The 13000-nt window shown below is 43.6% G+C and overlaps 1 protein-coding gene across 1 annotated transcript in view; it reads right to left on the bottom strand.

The window, feature by feature from the left end:
- Positions 1-5864, bottom strand: part of LOC147454951 (uncharacterized) — a 110782-nt gene extending 104918 nt beyond the window's left edge. The window contains exon 1 of the mRNA XM_086516779.1: positions 5706-5864. Within this exon, the coding sequence (XP_086372905.1) occupies positions 5706-5789 (84 nt within the window). The 5' untranslated portion in view covers positions 5790-5864. The remainder of the gene's footprint in view (positions 1-5705) is intronic.
- Positions 5865-13000: the final 7136 nt, after the last annotated feature.

Raw genomic sequence — 13000 nt, 5'->3', positions numbered from 1 at the left:
TCACGGAAATCCGTACAGCCTGCCACGTCATCATGTCAACGCAATTTTCGGAATTTGTCTGCTGCCTTAGGGTTAGGGTTAGGGTTTTAGGGTTTTCAGATTTAGGGTTTTCAGAATTAGGATTTTTGGCGGAAATTAGGGTTTGCAGGTTTTAGTGTTTTCAGAATTAGGGTTTCTGGCAGAAATTAGGGTTAGGGTTTTAGGGTTTTCAGAATTAGGGTTTTTGGCAGAAATTAGGGTTAGGGTTTTCCAGAATTAGGGTTTCAGCAGTTAGGGTTTTCAGAATTAGGGTTTCTGCAATTAGGGTTTAGACAGAAATTAGGGTTTCTGCAATTAGGGTTTTCAGAATTAGGGTTTCTGGCAGAAATTAGGGTTTGCAGGTTTTAGGGTTAGGGTTTCCAGAATTAGGGTTTCAGCAATTAGGGTTTCTGGCAGAAATTAGGGTTAGGGTTTTCTGCACTCGGGCAACCACGTTATCACTCTGTGACACTTCCTCTGTTGCTTGTTCTTCTTAGGGTTTAGGCCCCTCGGCCGGTAGCTCCGTTCTCTAGTAGGTCGACAAGTCAGCAATTTGTCACAATAATCCTCCTAGAAATCAATCTAGGTATCTGTCCTTGCGCATAATCCTGCGTTGTTAGTCCAGAGGGTATTAAACCTCTTGTGTCCTCCCACATAGGGAATGCCCAAGTCATAGAGCATTAAGTTTGCGATCACCTTAAAGAAGGTTCTTGTTCCGGGCCGTCATTCAACGTAGGCGGACGGTTCCAATCCGAAGATTCTTTGTGCACGGCGGCACTTCCTTCCAATCTTTTCCTCCTGCGAGTTATTACCACCAGCAGTGTTTTCCCGACGCCCATTAGCGTCTCTTCCTTAAAGAATCATAAAAAAATGATTCATCTTGCGAGCATCAATGACGCCTTGCAAAATCTCAGGCAGGTAGGATTCTAGCCATGGCATTTTCTGAACGTACGTTCAAACCCGGTTCACAATAGAGCAAACCCTCTTTGATTCTTACCATTTTGAAACGGTTGGCGAACTATATTCTTACGAACATAATAGTTCGAATTTATTCCAGCAGCGTGTAAATGCTACTTGACCTGCTCATGGAGAAACATATACCGCAACCAAAAGTTGCTACTGTAATGGTAAAAGCACATAGCGTACTCGATGATCAACGACCATCAGAAAACCTCTTCTCCGAAGAGAAACTCAAATAGAGATTCTCTTGTTGGAATATCCTTACGCGCAAAAAGACGCTCAAGAGAGTATAACAAACTCTCGTCCAGTTCCTTGGCATGGGTCTACATCTTTGTGTGTTATCCATGCAAGGGTATACCTAATTCTTAAGCTGTGTTAGAGCTTCGGTGAACCGGGGAAATTACCTTCCCTTCGTAAGATCCTTAGAGCGAAGACGCTCAACTCGACGATCCCTTGGCTCGATCTTAGAGCAAAACCCGCTCATCAAATAATCTAGGATTCAATCCTAGGATTCCTCAAGCACAGGCCGTAATCGTCGCTTGTTCCTTCCCTCGTAAAGAGAGTGTTCATTTACTTGTGCGAAAAGCACTACCATATCTTCCCTTATTGGGTAGGGGGTGTTGGTTCATAAGGTACTTAAGCTTAGTGAAAGCTTTTTCTTGGTTGAAATCTCGGAATGGTTCCTTCCTTTCTGCCGTCCTACCCGCAATAGCAGGTAATTTGTTGGTGAACTACCAGATACGAAATCAATAGTTGACCTTCCGGATGGTTGAGCAAACCAATTCATTGCATAAAGCAATGTTTCAATTTAATTCTACTCTCATAAACACTTGAGAGTGATCAGTCCTGGTTAGACACATGCATATCTCGTGCATAAAAGCAATACGTAGTTTATGGGTTCCTCAAAGATTTAACTTTGATCAAAGACCTACCCTCTTACTTAAAGTTTGAGGGTCTTCCTTTCAAAAAAAATCAGGAGTTGGATTGAATTCCCTTACTCCAAACTTTCTCTAGATAGCAACATATCCTTCGAGGAGAGGTAACAAAAGTTCGTTGTTTCTGTGTTCAATGGTTCCCGTCCCACTGTGGGGATTGGATTCTATGTACACTATAAGGTGTAAACTTTCAACTTTTATTGCTGACTCTACCATCTATTGCAAAGTATTTTGCAGATGCATCTACAAAATTCGGGCAAAAGTCCTTTGTTGAATTTGTTCATCTTTCCTTCCTCATAGAGGATCAAGAATGGAGCTACCTTGGCAAGAGTGAACCACTACTTGCTTTGACTCGCTCGTGTTCCTATTGGGCAAACCAATCCCAATCTTCTTGAATGCCTTCCTCAAAGCGTAGAGGGGGGGGAAAAAAATGTTCGAAAATTCAGCCTTGAATTGAATCCAAGTCTTGCTGTAAGTTCCTTGCAAAGCTTTGGTATACCACCAAGTACTTGCAATCCCCCTTGAAGTGTTTGGTCACATGCCTCACCTTCGACACTTCTCAGAAATTGCCGTTTGCAAAGGCAACTTCAAATTGTCAAATGAAAGCAGTAGCTTTCAGGACATCTTCCCTTCCGTCAAAAGTATCAAACTTGACTGGAGTGTTCCTAGGTCTAGAGACCTTCTTCATACCCTTCCCGAGATGACGGGATTTCTTGGCTATGGTTCTGGATTGATATTCATGGATATCTTCTTGGTTCTGAACGATCTTGAGAATTCCGCTCCTTCGATTCTCTAGGTTCTTGAGCATCATGCTCTTGTCACCTTCTCAAAGAATCCCAAGTCTTGTGTCGACTTCTTGCAGAGAGAAAAAAATTTCCAACTCTGCCAGCTTTTCCTGCAAGACTTAGGTTTCCGCCTGCTTACTTCTCTCTTGGCTTGTCATGGATTCTTCTCGTATCTTCCCAAAGTCGTCCTCCTTTACAGAGAAAGAGAGGAGACCATGCTCTGATACCACTGCCACAAACGGGAGCGCATAACAATATAAAATACATTCGGATAAATAGGATTTATCACTTATTACTGAAGCCAGAGGATATAGAGAGAAATAGATAGAGAGAGAGATAGAGAGTGAGAAGATGGACACGGTACTAGGGACCAGAAGATGGGTTGGTCCCCCCCCCCCCTTAAAGAGAATTCTTTATTAGGGAGAATCTTTTTACAAGCACAAGAACCGGAAACCCCTCCATTCTAAATCTCTGATTCGATGGTCGTTCCTTCCCGTAAGGGAAATCCGAGAGACGAGCTCTCAATCTTTTTTCCGTCTGTACTCGGAGTTGAGACTCCGCAGACAATTTCCGAATTCCGTTTCCGGAATTCCCAAGCGTAGGCCGAAGCCTTCTCGCTTCTTCTTCGCGATGAAGTACCTACAAACACACACGCAAACACGCGACAACAATTCGTATGGCGAATCCACAGTAGATACCCGTCGCTCTTTCGCGGGAAAAGCAACTTCCGTGCTTCGTAGTCTTGCGATCTCTTGCGTTATCTGGCGGTAGAGTCTTCTCTTGCTGACGTTGGTAACTCTCTTTCAGTGAGGGCACGTGGTGCTTTTATAGCTCCTTCGCCACAGCACGATCTTTTTTTTATTTTTATTTTTTTTGCTGCTCTACCCGAAATAGGGAGAGAGAATTCGCTGGCTGGTTTTGTTGCTTTACTTTCTAAGTGGCTGCCCACTTATTAAGTGGGCGGCCGGCATATTTTAAAATTGATTTGAACCTGCCCAAAAACTCAATAAAACCTTATAAGTTTAAAACAATGCCTTTCACAACACTTCCCAAGCGTCCCTGGATGCAACCACATGCACGAATGCAATGCAAACATAGATTCCTCGCGGGAAAGCGTGTGCTCTTCCCGGAAAACTTGTTAAAATATTCCGCTTTTTAAGAAAAGCTTCCCAGAACCCATCTTTATTCTTGTACTTGCGTCTTTACGTGTATTTCTCTTTTCCAGTTCGGATTTCCTCTCGACTATGGATATCCCCTTTCCGATGCACCCGTCACCCACCTTGTGACGCATCAAGAATACCCATCACCTAGTCCTTTCCTACCGAACTTACGATACAATCTCCTTCACAATGCTCTATGTCACCCATCCCATGACGCATCAGAGATGTCCGTTCCCGGATGGTCGGATACTTCTTTACTGATGCTCCCTATCACCCATCCGTTGTGACGCATCAGAAGTACTCGTTCCTGGTGGCCTTACAGATATTCCCTTTCACAGTGCTCCTGTCATTACTTTGAATGACGCACTAGGGATACTCTATACTCGGATGTCTCCAGTGAGAAAAACCCTCTCACTTAAAATTCCAATAATTCATTTAGAATTATTTTCTTGGTGTTCCAAGCGAGAAAACCCTCTCACGTATAAATCTAATAATTCATTCAGAATTATTTTTCTGTCAAATAAAGCCAATTTAACAGCACACACACACAGTAAGAAGCAAAGGGAGCAGTGAGAGACTTGCGGATGGCTGCCAAATTTCCAAGGAAAAAATTCATGCAATAGCTTATTTCCTCCTTTGCTGTCTTGGCATAGCCTACTTGCTCTAACCTTTTGCTAGCCCAAATCGGTCCCCATAACATGGAAAATGAGAGAAAAATAGGGAAATGAGGAAAGTGAAGCACCTAGAGCACCAAAGGGTGTAGACACAATGACGGGAAAAATACCCTCAAGGAGGCTAAACAGACATATAGAGCCACTCCCTGGGACCATGGCCACAAATGACCCAATACTGTGCAATATCTACCTCGCTGAGGCCAGGCGCAGCCGCCCTCACTCCCTATAACCTGTCCCTGGTATCTACCAAGACCGACTTGACAAATCCAGAGAAATGCCATACTCTATCCAGAGAATTCACCTTTCCTCTCTCGCGCTTATGTGTGTATAATAAGCATCACACCCAAGACATGAAAATAAGAGACGACCTATATTGAAACTACCGTCGCAAAAGATCACGGTAAAATACAAAACCCAATAGCCACTTCTTCTGTTGAAACATTCAAAGAAGACCTTTGTGCTCCAGCATGGTCCTAGCCATCTCCATCATAGTCATGTTCTTCCACAGCACAATTTTTCGAAGGTCTGTCGATGTGCTTAAAACACAGTGCACTGGGGTAGCCTCACCGCCTTGGTCAGCTTTGGCTATCCACGCTACAATTCCTAAAGCTACCGGTAATTGGCACCTGATCTGTTACTCTTGGTCAAACCCTGCTTCATTAGCTATTTTTTATTTGATAGATGAATTATTCTTGGTCTTTCGGCATTTGATTTGACAGGTCTCTAGAGTATTGTCAGCCTTTTGACATTTGAGTTTAATAGGTTTCTGGACCGTCTGCTTGATATTTCGTGGACTACTGGCTCTTCGATGATTGTTTCATGAGTGATTGCCTTGAAGATATTCAAAACTCGAGATCCTTGAATTGTTGTGCGGGCTTAGAGAGAAAATGGTCCAATTTCAAACGGCTGAAGGAAGCAGCTAAATCCAAAGAGATGCCAGGAAGATAATGCTGCACCTACTTTCTCATTCAAAAGTTGGAAAGATGGTCGTAGATTGTTCTCCAACTAAACATGAACCTTTCATGGCAACATAGCAAACGAAAGCTTTACTCAATCTATTAATTTCTGATATTCCAATGGCAGCAGAGTGTGCGAACTGTTGCAAAGTGGGAAAAGCTCCTGCAACAGGAGTAGTAAATGGCAAAAAACAGAGAAGACAAGGCAGGAGCAAACCTTGTAAGAAGATGCAATGGAGGTGGTTGGAGGGTGCAGAAGACCGCAAGCGAAGCCCCTTTGCACATTCATCGGCCAGCCCATCACGAGCTCGTTGTTTCCTAAGATCACCTCCTTTTTTACCTTGAACGTGAGCAAAATAAAATATCCTACAGTTGGGCCCAACTTTCACATTTACCCGGGATGGGATCAGGTGTGGGCTGTCTATGTGGGAAAAGCTAACTCCCCTAGAGACTTGGACTGCAAACATCCCTACGAACAAGTTATAGTGGCTGCAAATACTTCCTATTCACTAGCGATGAAGTGTTCCTAGTCTGTTGCCATAGATGCAATGTTCACACAAGTTATAGTAGGTGCAAATACTACCTATTCACTAGCGATGAAGTGTTCCTAGTCTGTTTGCCATAGATGCAATGTTCACACGTAGAAAAGTTGAAAAAACTTAATACAAATAAGTAACCAAAACATGTCAATGTTTTCATTTCCTTTTGGTTCATATGTCCTAGCCACCTATGCCACAACTTGATAGACAATAGCTCAGCTATTGAAATACAATCCTCTTTTACACACGAGACAAACATAAATAGAGTGCTCCATGCTTTTGGCCTCTAAGAATAACAAGGTTTCCCTTCTTGATCATCCATGAACCATCCCCGCAAGTAGTCAAGCTAACCAATAGATGCCAATAGATATCAAACTCTTTGCTAACTTGTTATTATGAACTTTGTGCCATTATGAAGAACCAGCTTAATGTCTCTAACATTATGTATTAAGCTCATAATCATCATCAAGCTTCATTGTGCCATGTGTATGTACATAAGTAAAGAGCCACTCTTTATGAGGCATCACATGGAAACTGGCTCGAGAATTTATGACCAAATTGTGATCAAAGCTGGCATCTTCTACAACAAGGGCATCTGGACTGAGATCTACTGTAAAGACTAGAAAATATGAGGGAGGTAGGACCTATGCACATCTGTAGTCTTAGAAGGCTCTATTATATTGATCTCCTTGATTTTAGCTTTTTCTTTTTCCATCATTGTTAGACTTTTGTGCATTCTTTAACTTCTTCTTAACCCTTTGCCATGCACAATAGTCTTTTTTTAAAATGTCATTTCTTATGGCAATGATAGAAATCATCATTGCACAAAGAACCTTTGATTTTACTATGAGAATTTTTGTGATCCTTATTTTAGCACAAGTTTGAGTGCGACCCCTTTGTCCTTTGCCAACATACGCATTACCTTGCTTAACATGCTCCATAGATTCCTATGAATCTCTTCACTAAGCAAGAGATCGACCCCCACATCCTGTGTGTTCTCTCTCTCTCTCTCTCTCTCTCTCTCTCTCTCTCTCTCTCTCTCTCTCTCTCTCTCTCTCTCTCTCTCTCCACCCCATATTCTCCATGCATGCATCACTTCCATCAAGCATGACTTCAGAGCATTAGTCCCTCCAAATGGCATAACAGGGTAGGCAAAGATACCCGACTGTATGGTGAATGCAATTGGATGCTTGTTAAAATTTATGCATCTCAAGTAATGCCCAACGTGGTCCCATTATTTATTTTGTCTTGTAGGTATTTATTTTACTTATTTGACATGAGTGTGTGTCGGGAAATTCCTAAGGAGGATACTTAAGGTCCCCCACGAGTATAAAGGTTGTACTCTTGTGAGTGCGCGAATGCAGTGCGTGTGTGGAGAATTAGAAGGGGAGAGAGAGAGAGTACACGAGATGTGGGGTGGAGCTCAAAAAACTCACTATATGAGCACAGTGTGAGAATGTGAGTGAGAGCTCCTTATTCTTTGTATGTATAAAGAATAGAGAGATAAATGTGGGCGGTCGGACACTAGCCGGCAGACACGGGCAAAGCACGGTGAGGCACACCGCTTTTACCTAACATTCTCCCACTAAAGGCTGTGTGCTAATAAGTGGCAAGAAGACTAGCCTACAACTAGTATATACAAGAGGTGAGAGAAGACGGCTCTCAACCTATGCCCATTGGCTCACTCCAAACATGCTCTAGTGTAGATGTAACATGCATATCACTAGGGCTAGAGCTACGATGAGACTACTGATGCAGGTATCAAGTGACGACCTGCATAGCTCCACAATGCACAATGCCAGCGTCAGTCATCGCACGACTGACAACTCCCACTGCAAATGCACCAACCGCATAAGCAAGATCAGGTCTCGAAACCAAAAGGTGAGACATGAGAGACCCAAAAGCCGATGAAACATGCAGTGTGTGTGCAAACCTATCCCTGTCACCAACCTAAGTGCCATATGTATCCTCATCAGGAACCACCTGACTATGCATCACCATGTCAACATCATCTGGCAAAGGCATATCTGCTAAGAATGACGGCAAAACTGAAAGATCAACACCATTGTAATTACACATAGCTATCTGAAGGACATGGTCATCCTCAAACGTATCAGACGCATCATAGAACAATGCATCGATCTGTCGCTCAATCGATGTCACCTCAATTGATGACTGACAAAGTTGTGCATCCCCAGAGATACCACTGACTGCGTGAACGTCACCACAAGACAAATGCACAACCTGCTCTCCATGCAGCACATCCGCAAAAGAGACACGCCTTGTCTCTCGCTCCAAACATGGCTGCAAATACACAAAGACTACAACGCCTCGTGTGCCAGAAATATGCAAAGGGTATACCAGATCACTCCTAGAACCTCTGGCTATCACCAGTGATCGCTATGCATATGAAATGATTGCTATTCAAGCAGTACACAATCTCCACTACTTTGCAATTGTCGCACTGAAATGAGACTTTGGCTGAGTCCTGGTACATAACGTACATCTCGTAGCGTAAGCAATGCACCGCTAGGTAAAGACATGCATACATCTCCAGAACCCTCTATGGCATATGCGCAACCATCAGCAAACTGCACACAACCAAGTCTCCCACTAGAGAAAGAGCAAAACAAATCACGACATGGCATCATGTGAAAAACTGCATGCTCTTCTAGTAGAAAACGCGTAGACAATGTACTATCCCAAGACACAAAGTTGTCTGAAGGCAAGCTAGACTCAAAAGTGACATGCCCGTCACATGCGTACTCTCTACCATCTGTCTGTTAGGAAATAAGACGTAGCTAAATAGATAATTGAGTAGATTACTTAATGGAGAGAGACAGATTTATATACACGAGATTATAGAGTAGAGAGAGAAAGAGAGAGAGTACACACGATATACGTGGTTCACCCAATGTGGGCTACGTCCACGGGAAAGCAGCCACTCAATGGCTTTAGTACTTCAAAACAAGAAGTAGTTTACAAAGGGATTATACCCTTAATGGAGCTCCCGCCTTGCTTCACTCTCACCACCTCACACTCACCTTGTTGCATTAACTTCACACTATGAAATGTGTGTAGAAATGGCCTCCTTTTATAGGCCAAAAGGGCTGCCCTCTCTAATGAGAGACAGCCATGTGTAGCCGCCCTTGTGCGAATAAGTCCAAATCGGACCCTCCAATCCGCCCATGTGTGGCCGCCCTTGAGAAGACAAGTCCGCTTTTGAATTCGGCCACCGGCCATTGAATTCGGTCACCGGCCACCGGCCATTGACTTCCGACCACCGGCCATCAGCCATTGACTACCAGCCACCGGCCAACCGACCGGTTGTTTTTCGACCACTTTCCGGCCGCCGTCCGGCCATAATATTCCGGCGAAAAGGAATATTCCGACGAAAAAAAAAAGTCTCGAGGGCCTCCGCCCCCGAGGCCTCTAAAGTTGCCCCTGATTTTTGTCCGTGAAAATTTTGGTTTCCGGTGAGTGATTTTCCTTCACGCACGATGGCTTCTCCTCATAATGGGGGCCTTACAAATGTGAGCTTTTACCACAAAAAATTACAAGGGTAAATCAGGCTCCATACTTAACAATCTCCCACTTGGAGACTGATCTCCAAACCAAACCTGTGACTGCTTTCCATTCTGGCTTCTTATCCTTGAATGCCGATTGAAGATGAGCAAAAGCTCAACTTCTCTTTGTTGACCACCTTTGTAAACATGTCTGCAGGATTTTCACTTGTATGCACCTTTCCTAGCTTTAGTTGTCCCTCTTCCAAAAGAGTGCGTATGAAGTGATATCTCACCTCAATGTGCTTTGTCCTTGAATGAAAGGCTGAGTTCTTCGCAAGATGGATAACGCTTTGGCTATCACTGTACAAGACACAATTGTCTTGTTCGAATCCAAGCTCTTCTAAGAATCTGTGAAGCCACAGAATTTCTTTGCTTGCCTCCGTCATTGCTACATACTCTGCTTCCGTGGTAGAAAGTGAAACCACTTTCTGCAGCTTTGAAGCCCAGCTTACTGCTGTGCCTCCAACCGTGAACACATAGCCAGTAGTGCTCCTTCGAGTATCTTTGTCACCTGCCATATCTGCATCAGCATACCCTTCTAGAAAAATATCAGTTCCTCCAAAATACAAAGCATTTGTTGTTGTCCCTTTTAGATACCTAAGTATCCACTTCACAGCTTGCCAATGCTCTTTACCTGGGTTGTCCATGAACCTACTCACAACTCCCACTGCATGTGCAATGTCTGGCCTTGTCCAAACCATAGCATACATTAGAGAACCTACCGCTGCAACATATGGAACTTTAGACATATAGGCTATCTCCTCTTATGTCTTTGGACACATATCCTTCGTTAGTTTAAAATGACCAGCCAAAGGTGTAGAAACTGGTTTTGCATTTTGCATTGACTTCCGACCACCGGCCATCGGCCATTGACTACCAGCCACCGGCCAACCGACCGGTTGTTTTCCGACCACTTTCCAGCCGCCGTCCGGCCATAATATTCCGGCGAAAAGGAATATTCCAACGAAAAAAGAAGTCTCGAGGGCCTCCGCCCCCGAGGCCTCTAAAGTTGCCCCTGATTTTTGTCCGTGAAAATTTTGGTTTCCAGTGAGTGATTTTCCTTCACGCACGATGGCTTCTCCTCATAATGGGGGCCTTACAAATGTGAGCTTTTACCACAAAAAATTACAAGGGTAAATCAGGCTCCATACTTAACACTGCCCTCATAGTAGCACCATGCATCTGCCTCTTCCATTGCCTCATACGCCTGAAGCAACGACACCTAATATGCCCATGGTGGCCGCAGTGCCAACATGTCAGTCGCGATCATCGTGAGCAAGAACCGCCTCTAACTTGAAACTTCTCCATGTCCATGCCAAAACTATGACAAACAATGCTCAAGATCAAAAGACTCTCCCACCCAAGAGCAAACCGTTGTCTCAAGCAAAGAAGGTAAGCAAACGATCAAGCTCACTAGCCTCTGCAATAGGCATACATTTCTAACAAAACTTTGGCAGAGTCTCCTTTGTAACTGGAGCAAAAAAACTCAACAATAAATTGCAATGGAGACACCAACAAATGCCCAAATGGCCAATTCAAGAGTGTACTCGTCCGGAATCACCTCACAAAGTCATACACAGAGCCAAACTGCTCTAGCCAGAGTATCACTCAATGGCGCCACAAATGACATACATATGTGAGTGAAAAATTGCTACGAAAATGTGTCAATGAATGAACAATGTGCCAGAAAATATCATGCACAACTCCTCACTCCTGCGCGAGTGGATACAAGAAAACCAAACTATGTCCAAACTGACAAAACCTGTCAATGTGAGAGCTAAGCTCACAAACTATGGCGAGTAAACTCCAGCCGGTATCCCACAAAAGCTCAAGACATCTGCTGTGTCGAGACTCGTATGCAAGTCAAAACATTGCAGAAGATGTTCTCAACTGCAAATGGCAACATCCGTGGGAAGGGGGATATTTCTGGGCGAGCAGTTTCTGACGAGCGCTTTTTAGGAATCAGGTGAGCAGATTCCTAAAAAGATTCTCCCTTCCTCTTTGTGGACTATCTCTCTCTCTCTCTCAGAGAGAGAGAGAGAGAGAGAGAGAGAGAGAGAGAGAGAGAGAGAGAGAGAGAGAGAGAGAGAGAGAGAGAGAGAGATAACTATAGGTATGGAAGCTTGACAAATTGTTTCAAAAAACAATATAGACAGGGGTACTTAAAACAAGAACTCCCATTAATAATAAAAAAGTTACATTTTATTAAACTTGCATTACATAAACAAGAAGTGTTCATCTGTTGGAAGGACCGGTTTTAGTAGTTGATGTGCTACCTTCGATTGGCATATTAAGATTCACCACGTTGCTTAGCTACTGCCTCATTTCCTCCTCATCCTCCTCTGTGATGAGCCCAATTTTCTTCCAGCAAGAGAAAGCTAGTTGTCCCGTCTCGTTCAAATTGATTAAGCTCCGCATATTGAGTTCCTTGCGGCATTGATAGAGGCGATACACGGTGATGGTTGCCTTGAGAGCCTGACGAAACCAGTTGGCTCCATACAATGCCTCTCCATTTGGAATGGCTTCCATGGCATCCCAGGCAGACTTTATTTTACTCGCAAGATCGTCGGACATAGTGAAAGAAGGAGAGGTGTGCTAGGAATCTAGTGGACGCTTTCACAAAAAATAACTCAAGTTATGGCAATTTATAGCCACTGTGGTAATATTATATTATTTTATACACGATTTGACACATAAACAACCAGTACTCAAACATGAAAAAAAGTTGCAAATGAATGTATCCCAATGTGACCATCCTAAGATAAAATTAGAAAGTAGTACAATTGTTTAGGTAAAGCATACTAAGAAGAAGTGAGCATTGTCAAATGCTATGCATCCATGCCTGGATAAGTCCGGCTTCGACTTAGTGCCCTGAAGATATCAACATCTGCCAGGATTGGCTAATCGATAAACATGTTCTCATTTTGGCTTAGCCCTAGCACACACAGATAAATAAAATAAAAATGTTTACATGCAAGATATGGTTTTTGCTTTGACACCCGTTCCATGAAGTCTGGGCATGTGCACGATGGCTGGTTGCTAATACAAACTTTGTACATCCCGACATGACCATCTTCACTGTTCGTCTCTAGTTTGAAGACCTCACTAACACCATCTGCTGCACATATCTCTTCTACGACCTTCGCTCTCAGGGCTAGTGCTAGACTGATCTTGCGAGCAGCATCCTCGAAAATGGAAGTCCGATACCATACACGTAGACCATCTGGCCCTATGGCTCTTGCACTGCCTTCAGGAGTGGATGCATCTTTTGACTTGAAAGGAGAGTTTGTCATATTTTGTTTTTGAGCAACTGGCGTTACATTACATACTCCTTCTTTGCTTAGCTCCACTTGATACCCCCCTTCATGCAATATTTGCACCTCATCCTCCGATAGGTTGGTGCCCAC

This window comes from Adiantum capillus-veneris, chromosome 7 (assembly GCF_014529385.1).
Source record: "Adiantum capillus-veneris isolate H3 chromosome 7, ASM1452938v2, whole genome shotgun sequence".
Classification (NCBI taxonomy): Eukaryota; Viridiplantae; Streptophyta; class Polypodiopsida; order Polypodiales; family Pteridaceae; genus Adiantum; species Adiantum capillus-veneris.
The sequence above is the reverse complement of the archived record's forward strand: the minus strand, read 5'-3'. Positions and strand labels throughout refer to the sequence as shown.